The sequence below is a fragment of the Momordica charantia genome, assembly GCF_013281855.1.
Source record: "Momordica charantia cultivar OHB3-1 chromosome 2 unlocalized genomic scaffold, Mcharantia_2.0 BLBB01000002.1, whole genome shotgun sequence".
Lineage (NCBI taxonomy): Eukaryota > Viridiplantae > Streptophyta > Magnoliopsida > Cucurbitales > Cucurbitaceae > Momordica > Momordica charantia.
The window spans coordinates 5,733,188-5,755,323 of NW_028275160.1; the positions used below are offsets into that span (position 1 = coordinate 5,733,188).

General features: G+C 34.5%; 4 protein-coding genes across 5 annotated transcripts; 2 read left to right on the plus strand and 2 right to left on the minus strand.

The window, feature by feature from the left end:
* Positions 1-2,329: 2,329 nt before the first annotated feature.
* Positions 2,330-5,482, plus strand: LOC111017079 (internal alternative NAD(P)H-ubiquinone oxidoreductase A1, mitochondrial). The gene is made up of 8 exons (XM_022292740.2): positions 2,330-2,871; positions 2,980-3,193; positions 3,737-3,897; positions 4,058-4,123; positions 4,247-4,410; positions 4,561-4,675; positions 4,767-4,946; positions 5,036-5,482. Exons 1-8 carry the CDS (start codon positions 2,440-2,442, stop codon positions 5,186-5,188), a joined length of 1,485 nt encoding a protein of 494 aa, XP_022148432.2. The 5' UTR covers positions 2,330-2,439; the 3' UTR covers positions 5,189-5,482.
* A 136-nt stretch (positions 5,483-5,618) lies between these two features.
* LOC111017081 (selT-like protein) lies at positions 5,619-7,447 on the minus strand. The gene is made up of 3 exons (XM_022292741.2): positions 6,942-7,447; positions 6,035-6,350; positions 5,619-5,926 (listed from the first exon to the last, which is right to left on the minus strand). The coding sequence occupies exons 1-3, from the start codon at positions 7,238-7,240 to the stop codon at positions 5,846-5,848; spliced, it is 696 nt and encodes a 231-aa protein (XP_022148433.2). The 5' UTR covers positions 7,241-7,447; the 3' UTR covers positions 5,619-5,845.
* Positions 7,448-9,802: 2,355 nt separating this feature from the next.
* On the minus strand, positions 9,803-12,974 carry LOC111017050 (zinc finger (CCCH-type) family protein). Of its 2 annotated transcripts, none has more exons than XM_022292694.2 (2): positions 12,733-12,974; positions 9,803-12,184 (listed from the first exon to the last, which is right to left on the minus strand). In XM_022292694.2, exon 2 carries the CDS (start codon positions 12,157-12,159, stop codon positions 10,075-10,077), a length of 2,085 nt encoding a protein of 694 aa, XP_022148386.1. In that variant the 5' UTR covers positions 12,160-12,184; positions 12,733-12,974; the 3' UTR covers positions 9,803-10,074. The 2 variants fall into 2 exon arrangements, with proteins under 2 accessions (XP_022148386.1, XP_022148385.1); XM_022292693.2 differs by having other exon boundaries at positions 9,803-12,231.
* Positions 12,975-19,122: 6,148 nt separating this feature from the next.
* Positions 19,123-21,876, plus strand: LOC111017003 (Ribosomal protein S18). The gene is made up of 5 exons (XM_022292630.2): positions 19,123-19,384; positions 19,590-19,945; positions 20,282-20,377; positions 21,109-21,168; positions 21,253-21,876. The coding sequence occupies exons 1-5, from the start codon at positions 19,282-19,284 to the stop codon at positions 21,451-21,453; spliced, it is 816 nt and encodes a 271-aa protein (XP_022148322.1). The 5' UTR covers positions 19,123-19,281; the 3' UTR covers positions 21,454-21,876.
* The last annotated feature ends 260 nt before the right edge of the window (positions 21,877-22,136 follow it).

Genomic DNA, 22,136 nt, shown 5'->3' on the forward strand with positions numbered 1-22,136 from the left:
TAAAAATTTTGACCTTTTTTCAAACCTGAAGACTGAAAAATTGATTGGGTTGTTAACCAAAAGTTTGACCTAATTCATTACTGTATTTAGAAAATAAAAAAATAATTAATTCTTTAAATTCTACCACCTCGTAGATTTATCAACAATTTTAATATTTATTAGACAGGCATCCTCGGGTGTTGGCGTAGTGGCAAGAGACTTAGGTGTTGACAAATTAAACCTAACATAATATTTATTAATCGATATATATATATATATATATATATAAATATTTTTACCAAATAATTGATTGATATTGATTTGATTTTGCATATCTTTCACAATTAGAGAATGATCCCAATTAATTTATGATTTATTCTCAAATTATCAGATCAGATATCGGAAAAAATTAAATATAAAAAATTAATAAGATGACATAAAATTTTATGAATAGAAAAAACGTAAATTGATTGATAAAATATTATACATCCATAAATTAAATACATATTATAAATATAAAATATTAAACATTTAATAAAATACAAAAGTTTTAAAATTTTAGAACAAGAATAAATATCGAGGATGAGGAACATAAAACAAAACACATAAAAATAAATTAACAAAAAAAACAAAATCATATTTAAGAAATTGGGAGAAATATGAAAGTTAGCTAAATTTTATCCCAATAGGTAAATACGACAAAATTCATTTAGTACGAGTGAGATATTCAAGTGGCATATTTATTGATCTAAATATGTTAATGAAAACAATAATTTAATATCAGTATAACAAATGTGTGAGCAATGAGAATAGAAATTGAACCTCTAATTTTAAAAGAAGTTAATATCAATATAACAAATGTGTGAGCAATGAGAATAGAAATTGAACCTCTAATTTTAAAAGAAGAGTAGAGTTCAAGTTGGTGTCAATTTATTTTTTATTGATCTTTTTTTAGTTCAACCTTTACATCAAAGTGAATTGAATCATATCGACTTTTGAAATAATAGTAGTGTTGGGTTTGTAAAGAGGGCAAACAAAATTTTATATTCGTTAGAGATAGAGTGATCCATGGTATATAAGAGAGGACGATTATCTCAATTGATATGGTATTTTTTTTATGAAACATAAAACAAAGTCGTGAAGTTATGTCCAAAACGGACAATATCATACCGATCTTTTATGTGAAACAAAAAACAAAATTGTGAAAGTTATGTCCAAAACGAACCATATAATCATTAAAATACAAATTGTTGTGAATGATTTAGTGAAGAGTTTCATTTGGTATTTTAAAAGACTAACCAACCTTACGTGTATAGCACGTAATTTTATTGTTTTGAAATACTATTTGTTGATATGATTTAAAATCTATACAATAAAATATAAAAAGTGAGAAGTAAGTATGGTTGAGCCGATTGATAACTATTTTTTGAAATAAAGTACATTATTAATTTTTTAATAATAAAATAAAATAAAGTCTTATAAGTAAAAAATAAAACACTAAAATAAGTCATATGAAAGGGTAGGAACATATATGGTAAATTTTCATAATGTCTACAAATATTTAACTAACATTAATTTCGTAAATTTGAAGGTAAACAATTTAAATTTATTATGATCAAAGTATAACAACTTAAATTAAAATATGCTCTTCAAAATTTAAATAGTCAAAGTATTTATTAGATATGTAAAACTAAAATGGAATATAAAAATGAGAGAAATTAAAAGAAAAAAAATTCAATTTCGTTCTTCTTTTAAGCCATGTTTAAGGTTTAAAATTCAATAATATTATGAAATTTTTATGTGTGATTTTTTTAGTGCAACATAGATTCAAATTCACAATATTTTAATTAAAGATAAATGCCTAAACCAATTGAGTTATACTCTGACCACAACAATATGAAAATTGAAAATTTTATAAAATTATGAACCAGATTTTGAGAATTACTTGGGAACATTGGACATATTTGGCTAAAAATATAAAATATGAAATTCACGTTCATTTTTTATATTTATTTAATTTAAATTAACCCAAAATAATAAATGAAAAAGGGAAAAAAAATAAAAATTACAATGAATCAGAAAAAGGAAAGTGGCAAAATGGAAGGATAAAGCTTCTCCCAAATTAACTGGCTAAGGCACGACCAAAAGTATCAGAGTTAAATCTCCGCTTGTTGTTTAACTAAAAAGAAATATAGAAAAAAAGACGAAGGGATAAATTTGCTAGGTACTATTTGCTATATTTAGCGGGAAAAAAATAAAAAAAAGGAACATGTGCTGACTCAGCATCTTTCTGTCGCCACGTGGGACTGGCCGTCTTCTCCCACTCGTAAGCAGCTCTCTAAAAATCCCAACCGTTTGGGAGTGATTCAGTGAACCATTAATTTTTGCTTCTCCCCAATCTTCAGTTTTTGATTTTGGTTCACACAGAGAAGAATCGAATCGAATCCAATACACCGTACGATGACATGGTTCAGAAATCTCAGGCAACTTTCAGCGCTCAGATCCAGAAATCCGCGCCAAATTTCCCCCTCTACGACGCCGTTCGGCTTCTTCCCGCTTTCCCATTTCAGCTCGCAGTCGCCGCCGGCGGCTCGGCCCCCGGGGCTCGGGCCGACGGCGGCCGGCGAGAAGCCGAGGGTGGTGGTTCTCGGGTCGGGCTGGGCGGGTTGCCGAGTGATGAAGGGTTTGGACACCAGCATATACGACGTCGTTTGCGTGTCGCCGCGCAACCATATGGTCTTCACCCCTCTTCTGGCCTCAACCTGCGTGGGAACTCTCGAGTTCAGATCCGTGGCCGAACCCATCGCCCGGATCCAGCCCGCCATTTCTCGCGAACCCGGTTCGTACTTCTTCCTTGCGAATTGTACCGCCGTCGACACCGACGAACATTTGGTATGCTTTCTTTTGTAGCTTACTGTACTCACTGTTTCGTAGAAATTTGAAATTGCCGCTGAGTTTGGTGGGATGAGAATGTCTGATTTCTTAAGTTGGTTTTTGGAGGTGCAATGCGAGACTGTAACTGATGGATTGGACACTGTGGAGCCATGGAAGTTTAAAATATCGTATGATAAGTTGATTATAGCGTTGGGGTCGCAGCCACTGACTTTTGGGATTAATGGAGTCAAAGAGCACGCCATTTTTCTTCGTGAGGTTTATCATGCCCAGGAAATTCGTCGGAAGCTGCTTCTCAACTTGATGCTCTCTGATGTTCCAGGTATAGACTGTTTATTTAACTTGCGTTTCGTGTTTGGTAACTATTTCTTGTTACGGTGTCGGAAATGAGAAGAAGAAGCAAGAAACTAGATTTTATTGTTTTCGGAATCTCTACATCATATTTGGGAACTATTGTCAAAATGTTCATTGGGTGTTTCTGTTTGAGCCGTGGGGGTCCGCTTGGTTTACCTATTGGCAAGTCGCATCCCCGCAGAAAAAATGATTTATTGGGAGGGCTATGAGAAATCCACTTTGTACTTTCGTTTTGTCATCAAAGCCTCTTCTCCCAGGGTCTTGGTTTACCCATCTTAATAAAGTGCATGATTAGCTCAAAAGAACATCTTGCAATACAGGCGATTGGAGATAATATAACTAGCAAATATGTTCCAACATATTTTATTGTCAAGGAGGAATTACGCTTGCTTAGTAGTTACGGGATTTGCTATGACTTTTTTCTACGTTTCTCAAAATTAGAACAAGAAACTAGATTTTGTTAATGTTTTTCTCCCTCAGTGAACATAGCTTGAATTTGTGTCATTGGTAGGCATCTCAGAGGAAGAGAAACTCCGGCTTCTACACTGTGTTGTGGTTGGAGGGGGACCAACTGGAGTTGAATTCAGTGGGGAGCTTAGTGATTTTATTAAGAGGGATGCTAGTCAAAGATATGCCCATGTGAAAAACTATATTCGAGTTACTCTGATTGAGGTTTGTAAATCCTCGATCGAAACACTGGATTCTTTATACATAATACACCGTGTCGTTTCCCCAAAGTTTCGGGGAAGTTGTCTCTCTATTCTATGTCGTTGAATACCTTTTTAAGACTTGAGAAGATTCACTTGCTTGTTTCTGTTTAATTGTTTAACAGGCAAATGAGATATTATCTTCCTTCGACGATCGCCTCCGGCACTATGCTACTAAACAATTGACTAAGGTAGGGAAATACATTAGAGTGATGCCTTTTTTCTCTTAGGGAGGATAGTAACAGGTTCCATATTTCTTCATTAGGATGCTTTAGATTTGAAATTCTTCGGTCTCATTTGTTCATATCCTTCAGTCAGGAGTTCAACTCGTACGCGGGATCGTCAAAGATGTTACTCCTCAGACCATCATTCTCGATGATGGCTCTAAGGTTCCTTATGGGTTGTTAGTTTGGTCTACTGGTGTTGGTCCCTCACCCTTTGTAAATTCCTTGGAAGTTCCAAAGTCTCCTGGTGGCAGGTAAGTTAAAATTTTATGCTTTCAGCTTGGCCCTTAGTTTCATTCAAATCATGGATTATGGTTTCCTATTTATGCTTCATTTTCTATTAGTAATCAAAGATTGCATAGAGAGAGATGACGAGAACGTTTTATCTCTGATTATGTTGTCAGGATCGGTATAGATGAATGGTTACGTGTTCCTTCTGTGGAAGATGTGTTTGCAATAGGCGATTGCAGCGGGTTCCTAGAGAGTACAGGGAAACCGGCTCTTCCAGCTTTGGCCCAGGTAAGTTGAGATACTTCTGAATATTGTGGTTTTTCTGCTGTTGCCAAGAGATGTCAAGTTTTGTATTGCAACCATTTTTTGCATTCTGAAGGTAGCAGAGCGCCAAGGCAAATATCTTGCAGCCCTGCTGAATAAGATTGGTAGAGAAGGTGGGGCACGAGCGGGTAGTGCGAAAGAGTTTGAACTCGGAGCGCCATTTGTCTACAAGCACCTAGGAAGTATGGCAACTATTGGAAGATACAAGGCTCTGGTCGACCTTAGGCAGAGCAAAGTAAGCAACAGATCGAGTTGCTCCGGGGTTCCTTTCTTTCTTGCTCTATATCGTGAATTGGGTGGCTTACTTGTGATAATTTTCTACAGGAAGCAAAGGGGATAGCCATGGCAGGGTTCCTCAGTTGGTTCGTTTGGCGTTCGGCTTATCTAACGCGGGTCATAAGCTGGAGGAATAGATTGTATGTTGCAGTGAACTGGGCAACAACGTTTATCTTCGGTCGCGATATAAGCAGAATATAGATTTGGAAGTAAAATCTCTCCATCTCACAGTGGTGAATTGTTCACCAATATAAAACGTCTTGCTCTGGATCTGCAGTAAAACTATCCGATTCTTGTAATTCACATAAAAATCTGAATGATGGCAGCCATAGTGCAATTCCTCATCAGAAGCTCACTGTACAGTTTATTTCCACCAACTGTTATTTTGGGTTAAATTGAAAGCAATGTTGCATGTTGAGAGAAATTCTCAATTTGTAGAATTATAAGCTTCGTCCCAACAAATGCTTTTCAATAAAGTTTCATCATTGGCCGCTATTTCAATCTTAATGGTTTATATGGCTGCTTGAATTCTACCCAACCTTTCTGTATATTGTGAACTGTTGTGCGTTTCCCCTTTTCTGAAACAGAGAGAGAAGGAAATTTCCTTCACTAAAGAGTTTTGGTAGAGAAATTGGGGAGAAGTATCTGTATCTCTAGATTTGAAAATAAACGAGTTCTATCACATCTAATAAAGAATTTGTGATCATCCGTTGCTAAAAAAAAGAGGGTGAAATCCAACTTGGATCTAGAAAATGAAAATTCTACCAAAGATGCTGAATTATTATGTACTGAAAATCTCTGCCAGAGTTGTCAATCTGGAAAAACATCCTGGACGACCTGATTATGCCAACGTACTCTTCAACCCGCAAGTCGACTGCGAATGAGTTCTTTCATCTCGGTCACTCCGGGAAACCGCCCTGCCTGTAGTTTACAAAACACCTGCAGGTACAAAACAAGTGGGAAAATGATTTGATTCTTTTGGGATGTGGAATCATCTTCAGAAATGTACATATAACCAAGGATTAAGAAGAAAGAAATGTTCAGTACCAGTTCATCATTGAAGTAAACTTCAAAGGGCTCAGTGTTTTGGAGGTAGTTTATAGCTATGCTGCCCAGAAGCCAAGGGATTGCGATGACAAAAAATTTGTGTGCGGCCAAACGATGGTACCAAGGAGGTATTGGCATTCTCATCTCGGCAAGAATATATCCACCAGCCATCACTATGATAATAATCAGTACTTGTGCAGTTGATATAAATTTTGTCGTAAGATATTTGGTCAAATCTGGAGGATGATGTGAAAGAGTAACATTGATTCCAGGAAAGTTTTCAAGCACCAGCAGCTTAATCGACATGGAAGTTCCTCTGCCAAAACATGATATCAGAGGGTAAAAAGGAGACGAGGAAAAATAAGGAATGGTGTGTTATATTTGAGAAGTTAGAATTACAGAAACAGTTTATGGGGACAATAAATGATCAAATTAAATACTTCAACTGTGTCATTCTTGCAATGGATCAACATTAATCAATTAAAATACGCACTAAAATTAACCAAAAGAGTAGGAAAATGTGAAGAATTAACAAAAATGATAAAAGAATATAGTCCATTTCTTTTCCTATAATGTTACTTCAAACATGCAGTAAAATTCAGTAATCAAGATAATAATCAGTAGACTGTAGTCGATCAATGAGAAAAAACCATCATAAATTCCCCTCCACATTAGCATGGAGACATTTCTGATTCCAAATTCGAAAAGCGCGAGAGAAATATCGCTTTCCATAATACAGAATTCGCTAGAAATCTATTCCATCGCTGCGAGATACAAAACTTGATCTCTCAAACAAATGCCACAGATTATGCGAAGGACAGCCACACTACAGGTGCGCGATTGATCAAGAAAGTAAACTCCAAAAATATGAGCAGTTTTTGCCACTATTTATAAAATGGAATGTAACCTGTAAGAGCACAGAGAGCTGAATTTGATGAGAATCGTATCGCCTACGTTGGCTGTTTGCGTCTGATTCGAACTCCCCGATTGTGTCCGGTTCAAATCGGCTCCAAGTGTTCGATTCAAATTGGCTGTAAGCGTTTGGTTCAATTTGGCTGTAAATGTCTGATTCAAATTGGCTCCGTGTGGATGATGAAAGACGAGAGAATTGGATGATTTCGGAGGCGGAGTAGAGAAGAAACTGTAGATGTCGAAGCAGAAGACAGAGAGCGGCAGCAATGTCAGAAGCAACACTCTTCGATCCATTTTAATTTCAGATCTTCTGCTTTTGCAGGAATTTGAAATTGCACTTCGAAAGAAGAAGATGAAGAAGAGGAATCAGGAACTATTATTCACTATGATTTTCTTTCAGTTCATAAAGATTTCAAAGGAATTCTTATCCTTTTGAAATGAATTTAAAAAAAATTAAAATTAAAATTCAGTAACAGAATCTTTTTCCGTTCCATGGTTGAGTGAAGAGTTCCAGTGCCTTAGGTTTCAAATTGCATGGCTTGCGGATGAAGGGACCTCGGCATGCTCGATGCACGTGCATTTTCATTTTCCCTCTGCTTTTTCCTTTTGATATAATTAATTAAATTGTAAACTCAAAATATTATTGTTGAAATTTTTACACCAAGAAGTTAATACTATGCTTTATTATCTGAATTTGTTGATTTAAACGATAACTAAAGAATGTTCATTTTGATTTTTATTTTCTATTTTAAAAAAATTAAGTTTAGAATCATTATTTTTTACCTATCTTCATTTATTTTGTTATATGATTTTTACTACATCTTAAAAATTAAGAAAAAAAAGTAGTTTTAAAGATTTACTTTTATTTTTGAAATTTAGCTAAAAATTTAAATATGATTTCATGATATGAACTTGCTGTACAAAAGCAAATACAATGTAATTTTAGAAAACGTAAGACTAAAAATAAAATACACCTAAATAATAGTAGACGTTGACTTGAAGAAAGAAAATTTAGGAAATTTTTAATTACATATAGCTCTAACCAATATTGTTTTTATAAATTAACCTTTCTTACCATCAAAATGTATTATTCAAATAAGTACAATTTAAATTTGTAGAAGTAAGAAATTTGTGTGTGTTCAAATGGCAGAAACACTTAAATAAATATTTAGATATATGTATAACTATAAATATCTAATATGAGCCAAAGTAAGGAATTTGTGTGTTCAAATTTGTGTGCATGGGCCCAAGCTCTATAGGAAAGAAAATAGCATAGGCATCGCAACGACTACTCTTTTGCGCTAGGAGTTATGTTATTATCGTTTAGTTTAGCTTTCATTTAGGAGTGAAAAGGAACATCTTTATGAGATGAACGTGAGGTCCAATTTTAACATGATACTTTTACCCAAATGATATACAACTATAATATATGCGTAATATAGCTAACTACTGATATATGTACGTGTGATATACTAGTGAAATGAGTGTCTGATATACTTGCAATATGTATGTGATATGCATCTGATATATTATTGATATGAATATCTGTGCATTATGAATGTAAGTGAAAATTTAAAAAAACATGTAATATATTTTGAAATACACCATTTTGTTTTTTTTGTTTTTTACCCATTACAATTTTTCTTATATATATATATAATGAATTTAACCATATGTGGGCGAAAATTGAGGTCACGAAAGTGGAAGCCAAGAAGAATGTGAGCCGTTCATTAATTATTTTTTAATTTTTGAAAGATGAATGAAAGTCTGTTCTCAGAATTTGCCTTTTTTTTTACGTAAAAAGAAGTTGTTATTTTAGGAAAATCACCGACTTATGAGTAATTTCACAATAATTTTAATACTTGAAAATCTCATATCTTTTAGAGACGTTATATATATTATATATATGTTCTATAGAATACTGTTCAGCACTGGAAATTTTGCTCATGGAATCATCTTTTTTACCCACAATTTTCAACATTCAAATTGCAATATTAGCCATCAATCAAAACATAGTTTTGGTAGATAAAATATCAATTTTTATTTTCATTCCACATCTATTAAACTTATAATAAAAATACTTTGTAAAATTAGTCATATGAAGGTGAAAGACCTACCTTAACCAATTGAACTATGCTAAGAATGTTCATTCAAATGAACCATAAATCAATGGATTATAAATAGTTCAAGAACGCTTTTGGTAATTTTAAATTGTTGGATGCAAAAGAGACTTAAAATTATGGTTTAGATTTTAATCATGAATCCAAGGATTCTAAGTGCAGCCACATTGTTCAAAAGTGAGTTTTTTCTTTTTTTTTTTTTAAACAATATTTTGGTCCACCTATTTTCAGTTTCAGTTTATTTTGATGTATGTACTTTCAACTTTAATCATAAAGATTTATTTCGATCTCTGTATTAAAAAAAAAAAAAAGCAAGAATTTCTCATTTTTAATGAATTCAAAAAGTTTAAAAAGGAGTTGTAAGGACAATTTCTAGTAATTGGATAGCAACCTACTTTCTTCGTCAAGTGCTCTTCCCACTATCAACACCATAAAAAGAAAAAATACATTATTTTCTAAAGCAATGAAGAAAAGATTGCCCTTTTTTGTAGTGCTCCATAATCTCTATCCCACTTTGAATCATGGGAGAATGAATTTTAGCTTTCTACCTTTTAAATAATGAAGGATAGGAGCTTTTGGCAAGAAAAATCAGAATGTGAAAAAAATAATAATAATAATTATACAGTAGGATTTTTTTTTCTTTTTGTTAGCAGTGATTTAAAACAGCATATTAAAGTACAAGAATACCCTTGTCAATTCATTTGAACATTCAGAACACAGAAGAATACTGATGAGATGTCTAAAAAAGGTTGGAAGCAAAAATTGTTATTCTTCAAGTGAAAAAACTAGTTATGGAACGGGCAGAAACATTTCTTCTGCCCAAATTTGATTCCTCTAAGTACAACATTCTTTTAGCTTTGGGAACATTTTCCCTACCTAATTAATAATTATGATGAATATCAATGACAATTTTAAAAAAATATATAAATTTATAAATATATATGACCACAATATGATCCAACTTCTGAAGGTTAAGAGGAAGCAAAAAATGTGGCTGAACTCCAAAGCTTAAGCAACCAACTGCTCCTGTTCCAGGTACATTTGCTCCACCCATGTCGGGACTGTCTCCGAATCGCCGTTGTTGAGATGATAAAGCTGCTGCTGCTCATCTGTACTCGACCGCATAGCGTTCTTGGTCGGAGCATCCTTCACCAGGGACTGAACCCACGACACGTCTGGCTCCGCAGGAGCAGCATGCATTGCAGATGTGATTGCTAAAGAACTGCTGCAACTGCCTCGTAACCCAATCGATGCGGATTTTCTTAACTTGTGGAGTTCTTCCCCATGAATTCCCCAGTCTAGTTTCCCGTCGGGCGAGCCCCAATCAGAGAGGTTGTTCAAAGGCATAGCAGTTGCAGATGTAGCTGGGGGTGAGACTGAAAGTCCAGAATGACGATTCACTGCACCACGTTCGATAAAGCTCTGGCTCCGCTTGGCGAAAGCAGCAGCCCGGGAACTCAGAACACTTGTTGCAGCAGACACCGACATGTCGACACCAAAAGGCTGAGATGCCCTTGCAGGAGGGGATGCGATGCTGTTAGCATATCGTGAGAGGAATGACTGATTCATGTTTTGGCGCATCTGAATCCCAGAAGGGGATTGTACCTGAGATGCAACAGAGTCCAGTGAAAGTCCTTGTAATTGGGATAAAGTTGCGGGATCTACAGACCCGAAAATGTCCTCGAGGTTAGTAGGATTCACGCCTCCGAGCCCATTCATTTCTCCATTTCTACTCCTGGGGGATGGAAAAGATGCAGGGGTTGACAAGCCACTGTTCCATCTGGAAGGAGAAGGCAGACAGGATAGCTCATCCATTAACTGTTGCTGTCTACGGCGCTGATTTTCAAGACCAAGTAACTCAACATCTAAATCTATGTCTCTCGCGCTCCAAGCAGCCTTCAACCTGCTACCTGGAAGCTGCAAGGTCGGTGGTGCGATATTACATTGAGTCTGCCACAAGGTTCCACCCATCGGAGAAGAAACTCCAGAAGGAGTCATGGGTGGGGTTGATGAAGGAGGTATCACAGCTGAAGGAGAACCAAGAGTAAGTGAGCTGATTGACGCAATATCTAGTGAAGAACCACAGATTGATCTCGGAGACACTACAGCAGAACCGGTTGAGGCATACAGCGGGCGGAGCTCTTCCGGTTTGTGAGCAAAGAAACAGACTTTTCTGGTGCATCCAGTTTCATCCTTGCAAAGACGAGTACGATATTGAGCAGGATGGAGCCAACATTCAAAAATTCCATGAGCATATTCACAGGCATCCCCCTGCCTACATGTGCCCTTTCTGAATTCGGGACACGGCACGCAGCTGTAATGGTATTTCCTCGGATCCCGCCTCCTTGCATTTTCCCCCGGGTGTACAAATGGACACTCTGTCCAATCATGGGAGTAAGCTCTCGTACAAGGCTTGATCTTAAAAGTATACATTCTAAACTCATCTGTGCTATATATTCCATTCTTGATGTCTGGAAGAGAGAGATCAACTGGATACTCTTTTTTCTCTGTCCCGTCTCTTGAAACCCGAGCAGTCGAAACCTCCCAAGGCTCCTCCACTCCTCTCTCATAAAATATTTTGTTGGATGAACCAAGAGTTTCTTCACTTTCATCAGCGCCATTTAGCAATTGTTGCAGTGCCTTTTTTCTTGAATAGAAGGCTAAAGTATGAGCAGGAGCAATCAAGTCACCGGGCCGGTTACCATTTGCATCAACGGCGTTCACGTCAGCAGAAGCGTCAAGCAACACTTTAGCAACCTGATCTAAGATAGCAGAACCACCAGCAACGGCACAATGGAGTGCCGTGGCGCCATCAGAACCACAAGCCCGATTAACATCAACACGACCACTGCGAAGGATATAAGATAGGACATTCATGCTCCCAAACATGGCTGCAACAATAAGAGGGGTCCTTTCTTCATATCCCATCTTCTTTGAACCAAAAATTCTCCCATACCACAAGCTTGATTCATCAATATCATGGCCATCTTCCTCCACAGCCTTCTTAAATCCAATCAGGTCATCTTTAGCTGATAATTCGAGCAAAAGAGAGAAATTATAGCCTAATCCCTCGTGCTTCAATCCACTGTCCATCACGAAGCTAGAGCTTGCAGATTTCCTATTGCAACCATGGCACATCAAAATCTCCCTAAGACCTCCAAATTTCTACAGAAAAGTATTTCGCGAAAACATATTCAGAAGCAAAACTAGAAATCGCATTCAAGGAAAGGAAGTTTCAAGGAGGGTGCAGGGGGGCCAAACCCAGAACAAGAAATAAATCAAGACCCAAAATCGAAGATATTTTGTTAAAATTGGCGAAGAAATTCCCAATTCTTTGGCCATCTAACCATACCCAAACTACAAAAGAAAACAAATTCAGGCAGAAATGGAAAGAGAACATTAAAATCCCAACAAGCAAAACGACATAACAAAAACAACCCCTGTTTGGTCACCGGTAAAACGGCAAAGAAGAAAAATGGAAGAACAGGAACGGATAAATCCCAGAAACTGAAAAACTGCACTCAACACGCAAATACCCAGAATTGAAAATTCACTTTACCAACAAAATCTTCGACGACTTAACCAAAAACTCAGAAACCCACCACAAACCCATGTCCAAACAACATCTAAAGTTACAGAACCGCCATAACATTTAAAGAAAATTACCTCCCAAGGAAGAAAAACGATGAGAGAGCGGCAATAGGTGGATCGAAAGAGCAGCTCCGACAGGGCTAGACTTGGGCTTCCAAACAAAGCTTTAAAAGCTAGACGAGTAAAGCGATAGAATGAAAGTAGGACTTTTCCTCCTTAAAAGACCAACCTACTTCTAAACATAAGCCAAAGCTCTTCGGTCTCCGCCACCGTCCTCTTCAAAGTTCAAACTCTCTCCATTTTTGTCCTCTTTTTTCTTTTCGTTTCTTTTAGGTTAAATTACAACTTTAATATCATGTATAGACATTATCCCTTTTTAACTATTAATTTTGTGTTAATAAATCATCAACTTTTAATTAATCTGATGCCTAAATTTTTTATTTATTGTATACCTTTTCAAATTTATGGACGTTGAGATACAAAATTGAATCTTATATTTTGATATGTCCATAAATTTATAAAAACATTGAATAGATCAATGGAGATTTAGACTCGAAATTGAAAGTACGAGAATTTATTAAAAATAAATTTAAATGTTATTTTGATCTCTATATGTAGTTTATTTTCATCTCTTTATCTCTTTAATTTTAAAATGTCCATTTTAATTTCGATATTTTCAATTTTTGTTCATTTTAATTCAACTACTTTTAAAATATTTATTTTGACCCGTATACTTTAAAAAATGTACCATTTTTAATTTATATTTACAAAATTTTATATACAATAAAAATCTTTTATTATAACTATTTAAAAATTTTAATGACTGAAGTATTTAATTAAAATTTTAATTGAAATAAATTAAAGTTAAAATAGATATTTTAATAGTACATCAATCAAAATAAAATAAAAACAAGAGAGTACACAAATTAAAAGAGTATTTGAACTTCTTTTTTTTCCCTCATCTTGTCCTGTTCGTTTCGTTTGATCTGCCCTCTGTGAGGGAAATGAAACTCAAATTCAATCCAAAATGAAATGCAACTCAAATGCGCAATTTCAAACCCCCAAAAAAAAATCCTTGTGGGCCCCACGTGGGAGGGACGTGATTTTAATTGCGGGTGCGCCACGTGTTGGTGTATCAGTGGATAGGAGTGCACCAAAAGTGACCGTATCGATATTCCGGATCATCATGCCTTACGCGTTTTTTGTCTCGGCCAATGACGTGGCATTTCCTGCACCGTCGGCGTGTTATAAAAAACACGAATGACTGTCGAAAATGGTCGAGCTTCTCTATGCTCACCGGCCCGTTTAGAAAATCAGGCAGAAAGGCGGATCTATTGGAGCCATTCTTCACATTCATTTGTCTGTTACCGTCTAAAGACTGTCACCCCCGTCAAATTATCAGACTCCTACACACCGAGGAAGTCCGAAGAGTTTTCTAGAAGTCCCTTCTTTGTTCAGCTGAAACGACGTCATCTTAGGATCGGAGTTGGTTGTGAAAAGTGAACTACTATCATCTTAATATTAGGTTAAATTATAAATTGTCTCAAGGTTGTGTATATTATAATAGGTGTTTAAATGTTGTCTATTATTTCACATTAATTTAATTGAATAGTGAGAGCAAATTTTGAATGTTTGATTATTTACCGGTAACGCATTTGTTTTTTAAGATCATTAAAGTATTGTATGATATTAGAAGTGAAAAAAGATATACGAATATCTCATTTTTATTTGAAAGTTATAATTTAATAATATCGTATATGTTAGAGGTGAAATCAAGCTTTGCCACATGGACCACTCGCTTGAGAACACGTGTCTAGGCACCAGCTCAAACAAATTGAAAATGAAGTGGGACATACACAACCGTCCTAACTTACCCAACACCAACGAGAGTCCTACCTGACAATGACTTAGAGCTATGACAGTTATTGTATGAGATCTACTCACTGCTAGATGCAGAGGCGCATAATAGATCGATATAAACCTCATGAACTGTCCCGTAATAAAACTTGTTGTTGTGATAATATACATATCACCAGCATAAAACTTGTTAAATATCAAGTATGAAGCGTGACATGACAGAGCAACATTTTCTAAAAGCTCCCCTATAAAATACGGAATTAATTGCTGTTAATATGTAATTTGTATGCAACATAACTAAACTTAACTTGACGTTAGTTCTACTTACTTAAGTTTCGAAGTATATATTGTCGAGTATCACATCGATGTAATATTTTATTTGCAGGTCATCGCTTTGCTTGTTTGAACGCATTCATTTCAAATCTAAAGCTAACTCATCAATCATCAATATCAACAACATCTATATATATTAATCTCATTCTTATTATTATTGCACTTAATCATTAAGATCTATGTGACCAAAAGTTGTGCATTTAATCCAATTATTTATTCTCACCACTTTCCATACTCATCCGTTTGTCTATTCATTCCCTTTCAAAAGTCTATTTAAAACACACATAAAAACATATAAATTTATTCATAGAAAAGCGAAGTTAATTATTTCATTTAATTCATGGAGTATACATCATTTTTCTTTTTAAAGATGGAGTATTCATCGTTTATTTCCCTTTAATGTTTTTTTCTATAATATTAAATTTTATTGTTTGACAAGTTTATAACATTAAATTAAATTTATTTATGTAAGGTATGAAAATTTGTAATAAAGTCTACAATCAACCATTTCATTACATAATTATAATTTATTAAATTAAATTATATATTTAGTAGTATAATCTTCAACTTAATCAATAAACTTTGAAGAAATTTTAAAATTTACAGACACCATGAAAATGTTTTAAAAAAAATTAATAAATAATATTTTAAGTTGTAAAGATTAAAATAATAATTTAACAACCGCCATTATTGATAAAAAAAAAACATTATATATATTACATATATAAACGGATAACATTTTAATTAAGGAACCGCCAAAATACTGTTCTTGGTCTCGGGTGTGCGGTGTCGAGTTTATCCGACGACTAGCGTTGGCTTGGGTCAAGGTCAATCGACGGCTCAGATTGAGTTCCTTAGCCACGAAGCTGAAGCGCAGCGCCTCCGATTTTGACCTACTGTCCGGGAAGCTGAAACCGGCATCGAAAATTAAATGTTAAATAAATGTCACAGTGGGGCCCATCATAATATCTCTAGAAATTTATCACATTTCATTTTCTTTGCCCCTTTCCTGGTCCTAGAATTTTGTCATTTTAATAATAATAATGTCTGTAAGATAAGAAGATGGTCTCTCTTTTTTTTTTTTTTGGGTTGGAGTTCATGAAAGAAGTTGGCCTTTCACCAATTCTATAATTATATTTTAAAATAATTAAGGTGAGCTCGAAAATGATATTATTGTCTTTCTTGATTTTATGATGACATTATTTTCTAAAATGGACAAATTTACAATGTCATTTTCACCTTTTTTTTTAACACATTTTCAGCCTTTTTATAATTAATAAATATATATTAACTATTAAGTCAGTAAATGATATATAAGTAATTAGAGGTGGACGGGTACATAACTCGCATGTCTTACATAGATTCAAAATTTCGTTCCTACATATTTTTTAACTTAAAAAAATAACTAGACAAATAGATACATTTGAAATTAAAAAAAAACAAAATTTAAATAATTTTTTATTTTCTTATTTTCAATATGATAATTTTCTTTTTTAGTACACCATGTGAGGTAGGGTTGAACTCACAACCTAAGATATATGTTAATTACCACTAAACATTTTGACATGATAAAAATATTAATTGCCAGTTGAATCAATTATAATTTTTATATCGATAAATAATACAAAAAATGTATTAAATTCTAGAAGCAGAAGTTCAAGTTCAACTAATATTAAGTCCATAATCAAATTTGTATTCCTGTTGTTTTTTCTTTTTAAATTAGCATAAATATTGAATATGTTGAATCACAAAATCACTCAACTTCGCGAACGTCGACTCATACAGAATGAGCTGAATTGGAATCTCTGTGAGTCGGACCTGCAAAACAAAGTGAACACCTTGATGCCAAAGTCAGCGAAAGTCCGAACTAAATCGAGAGATAATCGGAATATTCGCGTACCTTTAAATGAGTGAAATTATCCTATTTATAGGCAGAGACTCCGACAGAGTTCCCGACAAGACCTCAACGACTCTTTAAGATTACCGTGAAATGCGCTAGAGTATGTCGGAGGCGTGATCGAGCTGAGGTAAGCCAATCGACTCGACCAATAACATGGGAACACAATCTTGTCCAGGCTTGTTCGACTTGGCCACTGAAGGATTCGGCTCGACCGATGGGATGAGCCGAGATGTACATTCTTGGTCGATATTCTGCGGCCTCCATAAATCACGTGTCATATTTTGTATCCACTCACTACTTGTCACGATTATGCTGAAATCTGTCCCCAACATAATCAAATATGAAAAGTACAAATATTGTACAATGGAACCATACCAGTATTTTGATTTCTATATTTTTATTTGGCATGATATTTTAATTTGTACGTGAGATTCAGTCAAATTCCAAGCCAATGGTTAGGTTCTGACAAGGAGCAGGTTTTGTGGAAAAATAAAAAGCGACGAATATTGTTTAATTTAATTGGATTGGAAAATAAAGTAACATTTAATGGTCAATAAATCAATAAATAAAGAAGCCCATAATGGCCCACGTTAGGTGACCTGCAAATATTAATGGGCTTAGGCCTTGTCATCGGCCTTTCAACTTCACTTAATATATACTTTTTTTTCTCTTTTTTTTTTTTGGAAAGCACTTTATATATACCAAGGTTTGTTTTAAATTTCGATGATGATAAAAATTTCGATAGAAATATCTATAAAATGTGGATATTAATAGATATTTCTGAAAAATATAAAAATATAAAAATTATAAAAAATATTTAAATTTACAAATAATTATTTCAATATTTTTAAATAACTTTAAAATGATTAATATTAATATTATGTTTATATCATGATATTTCGTTGATATTTTTCATATTTTTTTTTGTAATATTATAGAAATATCAATTTATCATTCATGTTGATGTCGGACTCATGGACACGTGAAAATATGAACATATTAACAAATATTTACTACCCTAATATATAATTTATCTCATACATTTGAAGGAATTTAATAATTTGCTATCCTAAAGAGACCATTCAATATAATTGGTATAATAAAAAAATCCAATATATTAATTAGTTGATTTATACTTCACACAACCCCATGGTTGGAGGTTATGTCAATTACGCTGAGTTATGTTGGCTTCAACACTCTCACATAAATGGTTGAGTTAAAAAGAGAGAGAGTTATTATTATTAATATAGTTGAGGTGGTTGCATCTTTTAATAATTATAGGGTTTAACTTAAAAACTAATTTTTTTTTAGATAAATAGAAACTAATTAACAATGAAATAAGTAGTCTAGTTATTTAAAAACCTTGTTAAGTACGTCTCTTCATCGGACTTTTAATAATGCATCCTCAAGATAATGGATCTTTTGACCTCATCGATCTTGGCTGTAATTTTTTTTACATGATGCTCGTTTAAGCTTGTTGGATTTTATTAACATCTTAATATTCATAGGGTTTTTACTCCTCCCATTGGTGATTGATTTTGACATTAGAACCTTAAAAATACACAAATTACTCCCCTCGTTACATATTGATTTTGAGATGAAATTCTATGAATACTAAGATTATATATTCGATGCGAAACACTTGTAAACATTAACTAACCTTAATATAACTCAACTAGTTAAGATATATATTTTTGACCGAAAGATTATTGGAGTTTTGAATCCCCACCATACCCCCACATGTTATTGAAAAAAAAAAACCCATAGGAGATATTTGAATCTTTGACTTTTAAGTTTAGGATATATGTCATAACCCGCTTATATTTAGTTGTTTTTTTTAATATTGTATTGTTAATAAGAATTAAAATCTTGAACATACGATCGATAAGAAAATATAGTACACATACGAGTCATATTTGTTATACTATTGTTAATATAATAACAAAAGATATAGTTGCATAGAAAATATGAGTAGTTAACAATAAAATATATACGTATATCTTCTTACTTCTCGTATGTTTGAATTTTCAACTCTTATTTACCTTGCCACATGGAAAAAGAAATCTGTTTGATCAATATTTTAGTAAATTTATGAATAGATTCAATTTAGATATTCTATCAATATAAACATGACTTAATGATAAATATTTCTACAATTTTTTAAAAATAAAAAGTTCAAATTCTCGTATCTCGCAATATACTAAAAAATAATTAAATGTACCAATAACTATCTTTGTAATTATTACACTCTATTTTTTTCCTAAAAAAAAACATTTTTTTCTTTATTTAAGCTTTCGGGCTTCGGAAAAAAGAAAAAGTTTCGGGCCTATAGGCCCAAAAATGTTTGACGAGGTTCACATCCACGATTCGAGCCCACCTAGCGGAAGCGAACCTTCTTCCTTCACCTTCATTTCCGGCGGCAGCTGAAACAGCAACCCTACGGAACTACGTTTCAACTTCAGTTTCATTTCAAGTTTTCGAATCCAGTGAAGTTCTTCTTCTCAAGTTCTGCTAATTTTTCTACGCAGTGCGGAATGAGAACCGTTCAGGCTGCTTTGCGATCCCTTGGCGGTGGATTATCTCAAAGATTCAAGCAATCTTCCATGCTCAGAAGCCTTTCCACAAACGCCGCTCGTGGTAACTTCCACTTGTTTTGAATTTGAATCCATGAATTTCTTGTTATACTTTGAGTATTGACGTACTTTTAGTTCTTGATTTGGGCCGACATTCATCAGGTTTTTATGTTGCTTAAATGTGTTTTCATTTAGACATTGGCTTCACGGATTATCGAGTGCGAAACATCATTGTTTTTACGTCTTTCGTGGCTAAAACTTTTAAACAGAGACTGGCTTCGATGATGAAAAGAGAAAACCCGATTCCTTTGAGTCTGCTGATGATTTTGAACGTCGGATATTTGGTGGTGTTTCCTTGGACGATTCCGGAAACGAGGCTTTCTTTGAGAAGCTTGATAGGCTTGGGAAGCCTCGTGAAAGAGTAGGTTCAAGACTGAGTGGAGGAAACAATTTTCAGGCGTTGTATGGTCTTGATGATTATCTTAACACATTGTCAGATGGGATGGATGGCAAATTGAAGAAAGCTGCCACTTATTTTGAGTTTGATCCCGAGGAAATATCAAAAGATGATTATACTTTCAGAGCAGATATGTCTTTTAAGCCTGGATCGACATACGAAATCAAGGTAATGTAGCAGCGCAACTGGTTGTTTTATACTTGTTAACAATGAATCCAATTATTATTCGTGTCATAACATCAATTTGTAATTACATTGCGTGGTAAAGAATTATTCTTACCAGAACTAATCCATGTCCCCTTCAAGAAGCATGCTAGGTGAATTTTGTGGCCAACTAGGTCTGGATGGTTAGGTTAGCATTTGGATGATATGTGACGGAAATGAACTTTTCTACATTATTATCTTAGCTTTCTGAGTCCTTGGTAGAACTTTTACCTCTCTCTTTGTAGGTGATGTTGTGTACTTAATGTTACCAATATTCTAAGTACTTTCAGATCTATACAGGATCTGGATCTAAGAAAGCCAGGTGTACGCAAACCTCCCAAAAGGGTCGAGTTTCAGGTGACTACGGAGGAGGTCTTAAAAAAAGCTGATTTCAGGGTGAGCATTCCTTAATTTCATGTTGCTGATTTACCAATTCCATTTACCAGTTCTTTTTGGATAGCTGGGAATAAAAAAATGTTGGAATTAGTAGTAAAAGTCCTTTGGATACATTGCAAATTTTTTTCTCTTAGTCACCTACTTTATATTGGATATCGTACGATATGAATTTCTCATCTAAATGTCATAGGCTTAAACAGAAGTACTTGGTTTTGAATTCATTAATATAAGTAATCTAGAAACAGAGTACGATAAATGATAAGTTGGGGTAGGATTGTTTATTGCTGGTTTTCTGCTTAGTTCTATTTAAAAAGTCTGGCAGAGTGTTCATGTGTGTTTTTATCAAAACTGTATATCCTAGAACAAGAGAAATTATTTCGGTTAGAATTTTGGTTTGTCATCATAATGTAGTTTGTAGTTTCCAATAGCCATGGACCATCAAAATTGTTTGAATAATTCGATTAATTGATTTACGAACGAGTTTCTGATATGGGTTGTGTATGTAATCGGTTGTGTTTGCAATCAAGAAAGACAGATCGTACAATGCCCTCTAAGAGTTTCTAAAGTTGTTCTTTGTGGCACTGAAATTTAGTTCACGGCTCTCTTAGATGAAGTTTTATAATACAGAATACCTTTCCAAGCAAAAGATACTTGATGAGAGTTAAATAGCATTTTATGTCTCTTACCACTGCTGTAGGCATATCTAACAATGAGCTAATAGTTGTCTGCAGAATGTTAGATTCCTGGCAAACTTTATAACTGACGCTGGAATCATTAACAAGAGAAGCAAGGTGAACTTTTTGAACAAAAATCAGATTTTGAGAAAGTTTGAGTCTTCAACCGTCATCTTATTTTATCACTTCAACAATTTGCAGACAGGTATTAGTGCCAAGGCACAGAGGAAAGTTGCCCGAGAGATCAAAACTGCACGAGCTTTTGGCTTAATGCCTTTCACAACAATGGGAACCAAAACATTTGTTTTTGGGAAAACTATGGAGGATCTTGATAAGGACTATGAGTATGAAGTTTTTGATAATACTGCTGATGCAGATAGAGGGCACCCGCTTGGATCCTAAAGACCACACGTTTAGATGGTCTTGAATTATTTCCTTCGCCCTTGCCTTTCTTCAAAGTTGGTATGCATTTGCTGCTATTTTTATCCAACCATTCGCGCCCAATCGCTCCAGGGCGGATTTAGTTTGATTGCTGACTATCATTGTACTTCAAAGCCCCAGAATCCTGCAAATCTGTCGGGCGAATTCCTGGTCTTACTCTTCTCACTGAGATGTTCTAAATTGAAGTCTTTTTATATTGATTTTCTGGTTAGAAGTTCAGTTCCTATAGTTTGCATATTTGTTCTTGTTTTAGCGTCTATGTAAAGGCGAGGTAAATCATAAGCCAGAAACTAGAGCAGTTTGTTTTCCTACAGAAATGTCTGTTGTGGATTTTGTTATTCAATAGACATGTTAGGCAGAATATAATACCAACCATTTTTCTGAGTTACGAAGAATACTGATTGATTCTGCTTGGAATCATTGACATATTAACAAATTCAATTTGGTTGGGCTTAGATATATATTGTTGTAAAATACTTTATCATATGGATAACATCTCCATACTAACGGGAAATGAAGCATTGAAAATATTCGTCAACCATTCAATTTGCGTTCTATCATTATTTGTTCGTAATCAAGTTGCATCTATTGCCTCCAAGGGATAGTTCGGTTGGCAACATCGATTAGCTTTTGGACTTTGCAAA